The 16,359-nt window shown below is 37.0% G+C and overlaps 1 protein-coding gene across 3 annotated transcripts in view; it reads left to right on the plus strand.

Moving 5' to 3' along the window:
• The window catches only part of ZNF451 (zinc finger protein 451), a 77,480-nt gene extending 61,400 nt beyond the window's left edge, over window positions 1-16,080 (plus strand). Inside the window, exons 14-16 of one of the 3 annotated variants that reach the window (XR_008528769.1) lie at window positions 2,067-2,132; window positions 4,561-4,653; window positions 14,102-14,135. Coding sequence is in view for 2 of the 3 variants with exons in the window: in XM_054569530.1 (XP_054425505.1) it covers window positions 2,067-2,132; window positions 14,102-14,144; window positions 15,418-15,448 (140 nt within the window). In the remaining variant the exon portion in view is untranslated. Of the gene's footprint in view, window positions 1-2,066; window positions 2,133-4,560; window positions 4,654-14,101; window positions 14,166-15,417 lie in introns of those variants that run through there. The other 2 variants (XM_054569530.1, XM_054569531.1) reach the window with 2 other exon arrangements.
• Window positions 16,081-16,359: the final 279 nt, after the last annotated feature.

Here is a 16,359-nt window from a genome sequence, read left to right on the forward strand (position 1 = left end):
GGAAAAAGCAATAGTATTTTTGCTGGACTGGCAAAAAATAACTTGTAAGAACATACTTTTGCTGCAAAAGAATATGTCATATGTAGTGATTTTTATAAAAATTATAAATATTTATTTTTAAATATGTATTTTATGTTTTTTATATATTTCCAGAGAAGCAAATATGTCCATTTGACTTGTATTTAGTTATTTAAATCCTGATTCAGTCACTCTGAGTTACATACAGGGTGGGGCAAAAGGAGGCTTACAGTTGTTTGTATGGAAAATAATACAGTAAGTAATAAATAATAACATAAGAATAAACTCTTGTATACTCATAACCATAAACCTACTTTTGCTCCACCCTATGTGTATGTATCTGTACCTCATCAGTCTTTCTTGTAGTTATATATTAACTATTATATATAATTGTAGTTAAAGCAGTAGGCCAAAAAGCCAAATATTAGGTCACCAAAACACCATGGTTCAAATTTTAAGTAACTTTTGCAGCACTTGGTCCATCGTGTCATTTTTATAAAGGCTTAGGTCTCTCATTATGAAAACATACAGGACATCACGTAGATGCCATGCAGAGGTATTGTTCTGAGGTGGCGCGGGTCCTGAGCATCCCTGTCCAAGCGCCAGCTGAGGTGGCGCGGGTCCTGAGCATCCCTGTCCAAGCGCCAGCTGAGGTGGCGTGGGTCCTGAAGGCCCCTGCTCAGGATCCAGCTGAGGAGGAAGGCCCGCAGAGTATGCTCCGGGTCGTCATGGATGGGGAAATAAAATAGGTCATCCCAGACGCTTTTCTTGGTCTGCCAAGGAAAAGGGTGGCAAGCCCTTCTCTTGAAGTGGCTTTTATTGAGAACCATATTCATAGGGGTATACAGCATGGATGCAGAGCTCTTCAGTCAATGTCAAAGGCCATGTTTACAGAAAACAAATAGAAATCATAGATAACAATTGAAGGAACACAAGAGATTTGCCTCAGGTCAGAGTCTGGTAGACAGGGTCACGTCCATTCAGCCCTGAAACCTGTGAAACTGTTCACATTGTATGCTCAACCCCAAACATCAGTACTCATTAACTCGAGGGCATTCTTAGCAACATAAGTTTCATAGGATTTAATGCATTCCTCTTCCAGGCCTATTTGTCCCTGGGAACTGCCTGACCCAGTTTAGGACTGTTACCTGCCTTTTGTATTGTTTCACTGACCCGCTCAGGTGGTGGGCAGAGCAGCCAAGAGATTAGGAGATTTCTTTCAGATAGAATGAGGACTTTGGCATGGCAAGGCTGAGGGGTGGGGGCCTTTTGCCCTTCCTCCATGTCCCCCAAGTCCTTCCCATGATGTCCCCTATGCGACTGTGCCTGTCTTAGGTTGCCCCTGCCATCGAGGGGTCTTATCTGTCATTGACTAACCAGCCATCCTCCGGGGCCAAGGAGGGTGATGTGAGGGAGGCAAGGGCACAGCCCCTGCCACAGGGACAGGTTTTGTCTCCTCAGTGGCCTATTTTCCCAAGGCCTCCTTGCTCAGCTCCAGCCTTGGGGCCCTCACGCCTGTCAGCGAGGCTACAGTCCCTGAAACCAGGCGAGACCATTCCCAACATTGTTCATTTAATCCTGTGGTTGTCTATAGAGGTGAATGCATATGATTTTCAAGATACAGGAGAATTTTATCTGGCAGCAAAATTTTAAGATGATTTTATGCAAGTGTAACTTTGGAGTTTAATTGCTAGATCCAAATAAACATACTCGCTTTTTAAAATTTAGTTTTCTTAATTACTAGGATTTTCTATTTCTGCAAGAGTCATATTAAAAAAACTTTTTCAAACAATATTTTTGAACATAGAACTAAAAATGAATTGCCTATTTCATTAGTTTTTATTTTATTCTTAAGTAATGTAATTTTATAATGTTTTTAAAACAGAAAATACAAACCTAAAGGGAAAGTGCTGGTGTACTACTAATGAATTATAATTATTAAGCTTTGGTATGGGAGACGTCATTGATGATGGTATTTGAGAATACATAAATTGTGGCACAATAACTTCTTCATAAATACATTTGCATTTATTTATTCTGCCTTGCAGAATGTGACAGTGATGACAACCTCGGTATAAAAAGTACTCCAGTAGAAGAATTCAGATCCACAGAAGGTAACCTAATGGAATAATTAATCCTTTCCCCACTTGATTATATCGTGCATGTTTTTCTTCCCTCTCACCTGTTCATCTCCCATACTTCCTCCTACCCCCGAGGTTAAAAATAGTTGTTTCCTTGTTCTAAGGATAGTTTGCATTTTCTCATGTAAGGTGATTTAAGGATAATACTAAATTAGGAGCTAGAACAAAAATCAGCCAATTATGGCCCTTGGACCAAATGAAGTCCACTACCTGGTTTTGTAAATAGGCTTTGTTAGAACACACTCTTGTTTAAGTATTGACCGTGTTGATACTTTTACAAGAGCAAGTTTGGGTTGTTGTGGCACAAACAGTATAATTATCCCCGCCAAACCTAAAATAATGATTTTCTAACTGCACAAAAAGTTTGCTAACTCCTGGGCTAGGAGAAGATTTTGATTTTTTAGTTTGTACTTATTTTGAGGAGTATTAAATTAAGAATATCAAAAGTTATACAGAAGAAATATGAAAGCAAGCACTTAAATCCAAATATAAATGGGCTGTTTGTACAATTTAAAATTTTTTCCCTTTTTTCACAGGAAAATCTATTTCCTTTCATAGCTTAAAGAGAACTTTTTGTGTTACTTTAAAACAAATAATTTACTGACTGTACCATTATTTGGTTGTCATATTCCCATATTTGTACTTTGGTTTTTCCATAAAATGCTGCTTTTAAAAAACCATGAGAAAAAAATGAAACAACAGATTTTAGAAAACACTTGAAGCTTCACTGAAGAAGTTGAAACTTTAACATTGTCATCTTTGATGACAACAGTAGGAGTGAGAATATGAGGAACAGAAAGTAAGGAGGGAAATGTCTAAACCATCACAAACAAAATGGTTGAACTGATTCGTTTTCTGTGTGTTTGCTTGATCTCTCATATAATGAAATTAGTTTGACTGAGAGCATACCAGAATTTTATAGCATTAGAAGTCTGGGAATTTGAGTCTGGCAGTGGAATTGATTCATCCATTCAGTGAAGCAGAAAACTAATCTTTCTCTCTTTTAGCCAGAATTCACTGGTTAAACATAGATGGCAGTCAATCTACAGCCTAATTGGAAGCAAGCTTTTTGATGAGTTGTTTTCACCAACATGGTCTTTCAAGGTCTAGCTCAGTGCTTAGCAGCCACATGATAATAAATTAAACAAATGAAAGAACTTTTATGAGTTTTAAACAAAAACTGCCAGCTAAGTTGTTTATCAAGGCCACTAAAAGATAAACACCATTGGGCATCTAAGTAGTTAAGGCTTTGCAACCTTTATTTGCCACCCTTCACTAATCCCATGGAAAACGCCAGACAAAATTATAACTTTTAAATAACCACACTTGGAGAGGCTCTTCAGTTTTGTGGGCTCCTAGCTAGCTCAAAAATCTGAGATGTATACACTGTACATGCATCAGAATTTCTAACATTTAAGTTATTATCCATGTAATTAATTTTATGGTTTGGGGATTTGGAGAGGTTTTATATTTTGTGATTCCTAAGTTTGGAAAAGAGGATTACTGTTAAAAGGTGAAAGAGAAGGTACTTTAAACTTTTAGGTAGTTATCATATGAGGTATGGACATAATGCTTTAGCTTCAAGAAAAATTAAAAGGTTGTTGTCATGTGTGTGTTGTCTTTCCTGATTTTTTATATATATATTCATAATGAAAGTGAGAAGCACACAGTGTTCCGTGTACGTTAAGGAATCTGGTCTTCTCTGCACTTTCCTCTAATACCCTTTCTTTCCCACCTTCTTTTCACCCAACAAGAACTAACTTAAATATCATCTTTTAGTTTAAATCATATATGATTGTCATTTTTGTAGGCAATTTTGTATGGTTGGTGTCTCTCCTAGATTTTGCATCTTTAGAGAGAGCTAATTCCTGCCTTCTCTAAGTTCCCTCTGTACCATACCAAGTGACTTTAAAAAAATTTCTGCCTGTGTCTCTCATCTCCATTGAACTATGAGCTCCTCAAAGGGTAGGGTCATGTTTTATTTATCTTTATTTTAACAGCATCTAACACAGTGTTTGGCAGTAAAAGATTGGTTATTGAATGAATAAGTGTATAACTTAAATGTTAGAGCTACCAAGACCCAACTCTCTGTAACTGGAGAAGGGAAATTAAGACACAGGCCATTTGGTTGGTAGGTAGTTGACCCGGTACCATGAAAGCAAAGTGATGTCTAGTCCAGACCTGATAGCAAAACTCAAAAAAGTTTAAGTAACTTCCCAAGTTTCTCCTCCTGCCCTTCCCAACACACCATAAATGCCTGACAAAGGATGGTTGAAGTCAGGATAAATTTGCATGTGGCTTTTTGCCTTGAGGAAAGGAAGATTCCCTTATCATCCCCATTTCCTGTCGCCTGCATCTGCCCCCTGCCATGATTTGTCATATTCTTTGTTTTTCTCTATAGACCATCAGTCTCTGACCACCCAGCCTAATCATAAAGATCCTATATAACCTATTCTGTATACCAGATGGGAAATAGAGGCCAAATAGTATTGTGGTAAGGAGTAAAGACTTTGGGTTTGGGCTGCCTGGGTTAAAACTTAGTGCTGCCACTTACAAGTTATGTATTGTAATATTGGGCAAATCACTTAACTTCACTGTATGTTAGTGTCCTCATTTTAAAAATGGAAATACTGGTATATCTATTGTACTAGAATAACCTGGCATACGATATTGGTTGCTGCCACAGTTATTGTGATTTTCGATCATTATTATCATCGTGACCCACTGTTACCTGCATCTGAGGTCTGCTCTGTAGATATGCCTACTTAATATAGGTGTTCTGACTCAAATCTCTAAAAAGGAAAGAGGACAGCATTATGTGGATGTTTGCCAATGTAATATCATCTTTCTGTAAGTGTCAGCAATTAGAGTTCCTTCAATAAATAGCAATATCAATATAATTATTAATATTATAATGCAACTTTAACAGTGAAAGTCCATATTGTGACCAGTTTAAAGACCACAGAAAGGATAAGTGACTAGTGTGTTCATTTTTTAATTCAGTTAATGTTTATGAACTGCTTTTAATCTTAACAACTTATGAAAGCTAGAATATTCTCTCCATTTTACATAAAAACTTAGTCCTCTAAACTAGAGATTTCAACCTTTTATATCTGATGGCGCACATAAGCTAATTACTAAAATTCTGTGGCACACCAAAAAGTTTATTTTTTGCTGACCTGAGGGAAAAAAAAGGTATAATTTTGATTCATTCACATCAAACAGCTATTGTTGTGTTGGCTGTTTTCATTTTTTTATTTGATAGTCTAAGGGAAAAGATGTCAGTGTGCCTCACTAAATAGTCAAGTATTGTGTATTTTAAAAATTCTTGTGGCACCAGTTGAAAACTGCTGCTCTAAACATTAAGTATTTCAATAATTTGCCTTCAGATTCACAGCCTCAAAATGATTGGGGTATGATTTGTATATAGGTCTTGTAATTCCTTTACTGGATTCTTTCTTATTGCCATAATTACGTCTCTTTCAAAGAGAATGAATGAAATGAAGCAGAGACAAAGGAGAGTAAAGGAAACATAGACTTAGTCATAGAAGAGAAAAACACAGACCATACTTCCCACAAATGTTCTTTATTTCTTCATATAGCTTCGAGTTACTGCCTAATGTTCTTTTGTTTCAACCTGAAGGGCTCCTGTTAGTGTTTCTTTTAGGGCAGGTCTACTAGTAACACACTCTCTTAGATTTTGTTTATCAGGGCAAATAGTAATTTCTCCTTCATTCTTGAAGAATAGTTTTGCTGGATATAGACATTTTTCTTTTCTTCCAGTACTTTAAATGTTACCTCACTGACTTCTGGCCTCCATGGTTTTTGATGAGAAATAACTCTTATTGAAGATGTTTCATACGTGAGAAATTGCTTCTGTCTTGCTATTTCTGTTGTTTTTGCCTTTTGACAGTTTGACTGTAATGTGTCTCAATATGGATCTCTGATTTCCTCCTGCTTGGAGTTTTATTGAGCTTTTTGGATGCATGGATTTATGTCTTTCATCAAATTTGGGATGTTTCTGGCCATTATTTTTTCAAATATTCTTTCTGCCCCTTTCTTCTCCATCTGGGACTGTGATAATGTGTATCTTTGTCCGTTTTATGGCACCTCAAAGGTCCCTTAGGCTCTGCTTACTTTCCTTCATTTTTCTTTCTGTTCTTCTAACCGTATAAATTGTCTTATCTTCAAGTTTGCTGATTCTTTTTTTCTTTTCTTGCTTAAATTTGTTAAGCTCTTGTAGTGAATTTTTCATTTTTAGATGTACTTTTTAGCTCCAGAATTTCTATTTGGTGGCCTTCCACAATTTCTCTCTTTGTTAATACTCTAATTTAGTTTATATTTTGTTTTTTTGGTTTCCCTTGCCCATGGCTTACTGCGTAGAACATATTTAAGATAGTTGATTTAAAGTCTTTGTCTAGTAAATCCAATATCTAGGTGTCCTCAGAGACAGTTTAATTCCTTTTCTTCCCTCCTTAAATGGGCCATACTTTCCCATTCCTTTAGTTTCTTTGTGTTTTTGTTGTTGAAAACAAGGTGTGCAAAGATTATATGTAGTACCTTTGGAAATCAGATTCTACATCTTCATGAGTTTGTTGTTCTTGATTAATGAAGGTTGCAGCTGTCTGTTTAGTTTTCTCAACCGTTTTTGCAAAAACAGTATTCCTTGTCCTGTCTCATCACTAAAGCCTTGTTCCTCTAACTTGTGTTCAGCTAGTATGTTTACAGAGATTTCCTTGATGAATATCAGGAACTATAAATCAATCAATCAATCAATCAGTCAGTCTCTTCAGTGTTTACAGATTGGCTCTGTGCTGGGGCCCTCCAACATTTAGCCAGATTTGCACTGAGCATACAGGTCATCCTGTGGTGAAAGCTCAGAGTCTATTCTCAGGTATTTTCTGAGCATGCATCCTGTCTTGGGCATGTACCTGGCTTTCTAAATTCCACAGTATACCCATAAATGCTTTCAAATGCCCTAATTTTTTGAAGAAATTTTCTTGAAGGCTTTTCCTCCTAGGTAGTTAGGCAGTCTCAACCATAACCTTTTGCTCCAGGCTGTAGGTTTTTGTTAACCTTACAATGTTGTTGCACAATGCCTGCTGCTTTTCTGCCCTGAGTGGGTTCTGAGTGAGGCAAAGCAAAGATGAATGCCTTGTGTCAGTCTTTCAGGAAGCCCCCAGACAGATTAGAACACAAACACAACAACTTGTGAGTAAATTCTGCTGTGCACCATCTGGAATCAAGGACTGGGGTCCCAAGCGAGGAACAGGGGCTGCTGTCAAAGACTGCTGCCAAGGCTGGGAGGTGGCGGGGCAGGCAAGGGCCCGTAAAAGTGCACAAGCCTCCTCTACTGTTTTTATGTTCTTTTTCTTGGTTCAGTATTTGCTTCATTGTTGTGAACCTGTGAGTGTTTTCCAGACTTTGGACAAAGTTGTTTCTGATGGTTTCTGCTTGTGTTTCAGTATTTCTGTGGAGGGATGGATTTTTGGAGCTGCCATTTTGCATTTACTCCAAGACTCATTTTATTTCTTCTTTAAATGTTTCATAGAATTCACTGGTACAGTCTTTGCCTGGAGTCTTCTTTCTAGGAATTCGTTTGATAATAAATTCATTTTCTTTTACATATATTCAGATTTTGTTTCATTTTGTGTTAGTTTTGGAGAATTGTGTTTTTCAAAGAATTGGGCCATTTTACCTACTTTGTCGAATATAGCAATGTAAGTTCATAATAATATTTTATTATATATCTCTATTTCTGTAGGATCCCTTTGCATTAATATTTGTTTGCTCTAAAGATTACAATATAGCCTTGGCTCATGTGGCTCATGGTAGGGCATCTTTGCTGGTTCAATTCCCGATCAAGACACACGCCTGGATGGTGGGCTTGGTCGCCAGCTGGGACACAGACAGGAAACAACTGATTGATGTTTCTCCCTCACATTACTCTCTCTCTCCCTCTCTTTTCCCTCTCTTCCTCACTCTCTAGAATCAATTTTTAAAAAGGACAAAATTTTTTTTAAATGGATTATGTTCATTGCATTTTACATTATGCTGAGTACTACTATACTCCACTTTATCTTAAATGTAGAAATATTCAAATACTATAGGTCTGTTTACCTTCTGCCCCTAGTTTTCTGTGCCGTATTTTTCATTGTAGTATTCTATATGTATTATAAACTTTGCAGGAAAATGTGTTTTTTTGTTTGTTTTTTGTTTTTGCTTTAATTAGTGCTGTCAATTTTAAAGAAGGAGAAGAAATATGTGGTCTTTCATATTTACCCACATAGTTATAATTTCCAGTGACCTTCATTCTCTTCAGTAGATTAGCTATTTTAACTGGTTTTATTTTACTTCAGCCTAAAGAATTTCATTTCATTTTATGTAATGCAGTTTTGCTAGTAATGTATGTGCTGGTTTTGTTTGTATGAAAACATCTTTATTTTTCCATTAATCTTGAAGCATATTTCCTCTGGCTTTAGGATTCTGGTTGACTAATATTCTTCCCTTCAGCACTTTAAAGATCTCATTCCATTATCTTCTGGCCTTCATTGTTTTTCATGATAAGTCACCCTAATTTCATTGTTGTTCCCATATGTGTAGTGTGTTATTTTTCCCTTTAGCTGCCTTAGGTATTTCCTCTTTGTCCTGGGATTTTTAACAGTTTTTGATAATATCCCTAGATGTATCTATCTTTCCATTTATCCTGCTTGGAGCTTTCTTAGCTCCTTGTATCTTTAAGATTATAGGTTTTCCCTAGATTTAGAAATTTCCAGTCATTATTTCTTTTTTAAAATTATATTTTATTTATTATGCTATTACAGTTTTCCCAATTTTTCCACTTCTTGTGCCTTCACCCAGCACCTCCCACTCCCTTAGACAACCCCCACACCATTGTTTATGTCCATGGCTCATATGTAGGTTCTTTGGCTGCTCCATTTCCTAAACTGTACTTTATATCCCCATGGCTAGTCTGTAACTACCTATTTGTACTTCTTAATCCCCTCGCCTCGTCATCCATTCTCCCTCAAACCCCTCCCATCCGACAGCCAATGCTCTCTCTATCCATGATTCCGTCTCTGCTCTTGTTCCTTTAGTTTGTTTTTTAGATTCAGTTGTTGATAAATATGTTTTTATTGCCAATTTATTGTTCATAGTTTTGATCTTTTTCTTAAATAAGTCCCTTTAACATTTCATATAATAATGATTTGGTGATGATGAACTCCTTTAGTTTTTTCTTTGTCTGCCCTTCAATTCTAAGTGATGTCTTTGCTGGGTAGAGCTCTCTTGGCTGTAGGTCCCAGCTTTTCATGACTTTGAATATTTCTTACCAATCCCTTCTAGCGTGCAAAGTTTCTTTTGAGAAATCAGCAGATACTCTTATGGAAATTCCCCTGTGGGTACCTAGCTGCTTTTCTCTCACTGCTTTTAAGATTCTCTCTTTATCTTTCACCTTTAGTATTTTAATTATGATGTGTCTTGGAGGGCCTATTTGTATCCATCTTGTTTGGGACTCTGTGCTTCCTCGACTTAAATGTCTATTTCCTTCACCAAATTAGAGGAGTTTTCTTTCATTATTTTTTAAAATAGATTTCCAATTTCTTCCTCTTTCTCTTTTCCTTCTGGCGTCCCTTTGAGGTGAATGTTGGAGCTCTGTGAAAGTTGTTTCATGGGCTGATTACACAATCCTCATTTTTTTTTGCATCCATTTTTCTTCTTGTTCTTGTTCTGATTGGTTGGTTTTTGCTACTTAAGTTCCAAATCAGTGATTTCATTGTCAGTTTCATCTACTCTACTGTTGTTTTCCTGTAAGTTGTTCTTTATTTCAATTAGTGCCTCCTTTGTTTCTGACTGGATCTTTTTTATCCTGTGAGGTCCTAAGTTCCTGGCATATGCTTACTACAATAAGTGTTTTGAAGTGTTTAGAATTTTGCATCTGATAGATTGCTTATCTCCATTTTGTTTAGTTCTTCTTCTGAAGTTTTGATCTGTTCTTTCATTTGGATCATGTTTCTTTGTCTCCTCTTTTTGGCAGCCTCCCAGTGTTTGTTTCTATTAGGTATTAGGTAGAGCTACTTTGACTCCATGTCTTAGTAATGTGGCCTAATGTAGTAGGTGTCCTGTAGGGTCCAGTGGCACAGCCTCCCCTGTCACCCAAGCTGGGTACTCAAGGTATGTTCTTTGTGTGGGCTGAATACGCTGTTCTCTTGTAGTTGAGCCTTGGTTGCTGTTGGCAGATCAGTGGGAGGGATTTACCCAGGCCAGTCAGCTGCAAGGACTGGCTGTGACCCCTGGCTATTGACCTCTGTCCTTCGTGGAGGATCAGCTGTACAGGGGCAGGGTGATGGTGCTCTGATGTGGTCTGAAGCTGTCCACTGGGTGCACAGCTTCTGGGGATTCCTGGATGGTGCAGGCCAAGTTTAGATGGTGCAGGCCAACTAAACTTCCACCTGTGTTTTGTTCAGGGCCAGCCTGCCTGAGCCATAAAGCAATCTGAGATGGTTGCTACTTGTCCCCAGCTTGGAGATTCTCAGATGAAGCCAAGCTGTGAATTTAGGCTGCTTGCTGCTAGTGCTGGGCCTGGGGCCACTTAGCAGAGGTATGAGGGCTGGGGGCTTACTGGGGCTGGCTGTTGCTTGTTTGAGAAGATTTAGGAAGCTGTGAAGCATGAACTAAGACCAGCCATTCATATGGAAAAGTAGCTTGGGTGGGTCCATAAGTTAGATGGGACCCTAACTTAAGTGTCTGGGCATCTCCAGGGTGGGGCAAACAGTGTTAGCCATGTTGATGAAGTCTCAAATATGGCACCAGCCTGTGAGCTCTGGGGCTCTTGGGACAAGGGTTCAGAAAAGGCACAATGGTCTCTGCCCACCCTTCCATCTGGCAGAAAGGTGTCCCGCAGCTCTCGCCCTGAGGCCAGACACTTCAGATTCTCCTTGTATTCTCCTCGTATGCCACTGGTGCCTTTCAAGCTGCTTCCCTGGTACTGGAGCTCAGAAGGAATGAGTCTGAGTAAGTCATTGTGTGCGTTAAAGAGAAACTTCTTGATACTCCAGAAGTTTCTTCCACTGACTCAATCCCAGCTTGTTTTTGCAGCCAGAAGTTGTGGGGACTTATCTTCCTGGCAGTGGAATCCTGGGCTCGGGGGCCAGGTGTGGGGTTGGGAGTCCTCACTCCTGAGATAACCCTCCCGAATTTTTATCCACCATATGTGGGTGTGGGATCAGCGTATTCCGCATCTGTGCCTCTTTTATCAGTCTGGATGGATGTGGTTTTTTTAATTTCAATGTTGTTGGACTTCCATTCACCTCGATATCTTATGGTTCCCAGTGATGGTTGTTCTGTATTTTAGTGGTAATTGATGAGGTTGTGCGAGGCGGCGAGCTATACTTACCTATGCAACCATCTTGGCCTGAAGTCCTTGTTATTTCTTAATATTTGCTTCACTTTCTGTATCCATTTCTTTTGAAACTCCAGTTGCACATGTGTTAGGCAGCTTAAATATACACATTTGTTCGTTTTCTTCAAACCTTTTTTCCTCTTCATTTTGCATAATTTCAACCTTCAAGTTTATTGATCCTTCTGCTGCCTCCACTGCTAAACTCACCCAGTGAATTTTCCATTTTATATGTTTAATTTCTCAGTTCTAGAATTCCTATTTAGTTGAGTTTTTTGTATACTTTTTATATCTCTGTTGAGATTTCCTCTCCATTCATCCTTAAGTCTTTGAAAATATAACTTTGCTAAAACCCTTTCCTGCTAATTCTCATTGCTTGATTATCTTGGGGGTTAGTCTGTTGACTGTGTGCATCATATTAAATAGCATAGGCATGGTCTGTATTCTGTGTTTGGATTCTTTCAGTCAGCACTGTTTTACATATTCATGCAGATAGCATATTTTGATTTGTTCATTTCCAAAACCTGTATAATCTATTCTATGTACATATCACAATTCATTTATTATTTATAGTCATTTGGTTTGTACTTTTGGATATTACAAATAACACTGTTAAGAACACTCTCACTCTCATACGTGTCTCTTGGTGCACATATGTCCACATTTCTGGGAATACATATATACCTAGAAGTTGCTTATGTTCAACTCTAGTAAGTAATGCAAGATTATTCTAAAGTAGTTCTAATTTCATTCATTACACTAGTATATATGAGTTCCCATTGATCCATAGCTTCACTAGTTTTTGAAATTATTTAGTCTTTTTAATTTTAGCTGGTGATGGGCATGTACTGGTATTTCTTTGTGGTTTTAATTTACATTTTTTCTGATGCATAATATTTAATGACCATTTTGACAGTGTTTTGTCAGTGCCTTCAAATTTCTTGACAACGTTCTTTGAGATTGCCTTTTTATTGATTTTCCTGGGTTTAAAACCTTTCAGTTCTTTCTGGGTTCAAGTTCCATGTATTGTATATACTTTCTCCCACTCTATGGTTTGCCTTTTTCCTCATTTAATGGTGTCTTTTGATGAATAAAAGTAATTTTAGTACATTCCAAATAGTCATTTTTTTCATAGTGCTTTCTGACCCACCACCATTTATTAAATTAAAAAAAGACCATCTTTTCCCACCATTCTGCAGTGCCACCTTTGTCATAATTCAAGTTTCCATATATGCATGGAAACTGTTTCTGAGATGTCTGTGCTGTTCCTTTGGTCTGTTCATCTAGCTGTGCACTAGTGCCACACTCTTAATTACTGTAACTTCATAATGAGTTTTCATATCTTTATAAATCTCGTCATTTTCATTCTTCTTTACTAAGAGCGCCTTGGCTTTTCTTTGTACTTCTTTACCCCTCTGAATATGTCTAAGGGCAACTCACTGACCTGGAATCTAGGTTTAAATTAACACACAGTATATGCCAGCTTGTCGTATTCTAAATGACAGGCAGCTCAGGAAGGTCCAGCTGCATCCTTGAGGGATCACTGGTCCTATGAACCAAGCAGACTTTGGAGACCGTACACTGGAGGGGATGAGATAACTCTGGTGTGAGAAGCTAGTCTAGGCCAAGAAATTGACGCTTAATTCTACCCTTCTGGGCTTTCGCATCATTCTGAGGGAGGAAATGGGGAGACCTCTGAATCCAGGAATGTTTCTTGTTCACTGTTGTATTTCTGTGCCTGGTATATAGTGGACATTTGATAAATGTTTGTTAAATGAGTGCATATGTGTATGTAATATAGGCTTCTCAGAAAATATATATAGCCATGAGTTTCAGTCTTTGCCTCAGATGATAGAAAACTTAAAACTAAAATTTTAATAACCTGAGATTTTACCATTTCATGGTTTTGCCTACTTCTATTTTATCTTACATGCATTACCTCGAGTTTTTTTGGAATTAAGCGCATAGATTTTTTAATGTTAAATTTAATGAGTACCTATCAGTGATTCTAGAAGTTTGTTGACTTTCTATGTCCCTAAATGGAAGTAATTTGCAAGTTCCTTAGCACAGTAAGTTCACATATGTTATAACTCAGTTTGAGGATATATCCAGATTCTCATATTTTGAAATATTCAGATTCTATGGAGAAACTCCCAATTTGTCATCCAGAGTTTCTCCATTTTGATTTTTGTTTAATTTCTTGAAAAGACAGATGTGTAGCCTTGACCGTTGTGGCTTAGTTGGTCGGCCGTTGCCCTACAAAGCAAAAGGTTGCCAGTTTGATTCTCTGTCAGGGCACATGCCTGGGTTGCAGGTTCAGTCCCAGGTCAGTGCTCATATGAGAGGCAACTGATTGATGTTTCCCTCTCGCGTTGATGTTTCCTTCTTTCTCCCTCCCTTCCCCTCTCTCTAAAAATAAATACATAAAATCTTTTTAAAATATTAAAAAAGACAAGACAGATGTAGTTGAGATGGGACTTATATAAAGCACATGCTTATTAGTTTTCTGCCCTAAATATTAAAATTCTCTGTTTTTTTAATGCAGATGTGGAATTAGAAGAAGCTATTAGAAGAAGCCTTGAGGAAATGTAATTAAATATATTACCACACAGCATCAAGTAGCCTTGAAGATATTCAGGATAATGAATTCTTGAATTTGTTTTCTAAAGGAGGCCAGCAGTCTGCTAGTACAGATGTATTTGAAAACCTGCTTCTATGCTTTCTCATGTTCAAAATTTTATATTAACAGTTCCCCAGTTAACTTGGAATTCATATATTTAGGGTAAAAGAATTTAAAAAATAGAAAAGCTCTTGACTATTGTTTATATGTTTCCCAGATACCATTATTTCTTTATTTGTACTGTACAGATGATTCTAGTTTATTTTTTTTAGGAGCAAACATGAATATAAATAAAGCTGTCATAGATTAGTTTTTCTGTAAATTCTACTTCTCATGTGGGACTAATATATGTATATAATAACTTTTGAGGTCTTCACGTATGATTATTAGAAGAGAGAAATGGAAACAGATAAAAATTTTACCAGCAGTGTTCTTTGTGGGGTTCACTCAGATGTGTATTTCTGCTTTAATTAGAGCTGCACAGTGCTGGAATAAAACACTCTAATTTCTTTGAAATAATTAAAAAGAAACCTTTTCAATTCCTTTTACTTGCTTAGACTTTTATGTGAGTTGTATTACCTACTGTTTAAAAGAAATGGTGTCAAAATATTTGCATAGCATTAAACTTATTTTTAATAACATTAGTCCTTTTTATATATTTGTGTAAACACAATCTTAAAAAAATAATATTCAAGGTCTACTCAGGAATAATCTTCCTTAACCCTTTAAAATTTTAATTTCATATGAAAGTATCTTCCTTTTAGATAATCATTAATTTTTTTTCAGTTTCCTACATTTTGGTATTACATGGTTCATTTTTAAATGTTGAGGCCCCATTGTGAATAATTAAAAATACTGCATAATTATACTAAGAAGGCCTGGGCATACTATCTTTGTGTATATGCTTCATTGTATTTGACCAGAAATGTCATCCCTCCCCCATTTCTGAGTAGTAACTGCTTACCAAACTGCAAATTCTCTATAATTTTTTAAAAGAAATGAATCACAGCTAGATTTATTTTTTTCTGTGCAATTACATATTTTAGTGTCAAATAGCATTGCTGTATTTTTTTTATTAGTATAGTTTTTTCAATCCACATTGGAAATTTTGTGTTTTTATTTCTTAAGATATCAGATCTATTCTACCTGCTTGCATTTTTTTTAAACTAGACATTATAGCTTGAGAATTAACCAGTCATTTTTCCAAAATGACCACATTGTGCTTTTCATTTGTATGTTAGAGTGGTCAAGGCCTTAGGTGGTATTCACTGAGCCAGACCCTAGAGACATCTGCACCTTGCGCAATAGTGAGGAGCATAAAGGACATTCCAGAAAGAACCGTGGTTAAACGGATGTGGAGAAGAGGAAACTACACCTCTGTTGCAGAGGTACCACACACGTATGATGTACGTTGATGCTCTATTAAGAAGCTTTTAGCCCTGGCCCGGTGGCTTGGTTGGAGCATTGTCCAGTACACCAAAAGATGTGGGTTCGATTCCTGGTTGGGGGGCATATCTGGGTTGTAGGTTTGATCCCCAGTCAGGGTATGTATGGGAGGCAACCAATCAGTGTCTTTCTCACAACAATATTTCCCTCTCTCTCCCTCTAAAATCAATGAACATAGCCTCAAGTGAAGATTTTAAAGAAGTTTTTGGAGTGTATATGGTAGAGGATAACTGAAGCTTTTCATCATGACCCTTAAAAAGTAATTGAGTTGTTTAATGTTTGTACTTCTACTTGTTAAGCAATTAAAATCATTTAAAAATTATTTTATACTTTGAATTTTATTTAGATATGAGGGGGAGATGTAATCAATGGATAATATCACAAAGTTATAATGCTGATTGTATTTCTACTTGTTAAGCAATTAAAATCATTTTAAAATTTTATAATTTGAAATTTATTTAGATACAAGGGGGAGATGTAATCAGTGGGCAACATTACAGAAAGTTATATGGATTACTCAATTACCAAAGTAAATGTTTCTAACATTGATAAAGATGCTTATCTTTTTGATTTATCATTCTTCATTCATTCACAAAATGTTTATTGAATATTTTCCATGTGCCAGCAGCTGTTCTTAAGCATTTGAGATACATACACCAGTGAGCAAAACCAAGCCCACTCTGGAGCACACATTGTAGGAGAGGAGGTCAGATAGAGCATTAAATAAGCAAGTACAT

Source organism: Pteronotus mesoamericanus, unplaced genomic scaffold (assembly GCF_021234165.1).
Source record: "Pteronotus mesoamericanus isolate MK-2021 breed Mesoamerican mustached bat unplaced genomic scaffold, CSHL_Meso_final contig_20, whole genome shotgun sequence".
NCBI classification, from domain to species: domain Eukaryota; kingdom Metazoa; phylum Chordata; class Mammalia; order Chiroptera; family Mormoopidae; genus Pteronotus; species Pteronotus mesoamericanus.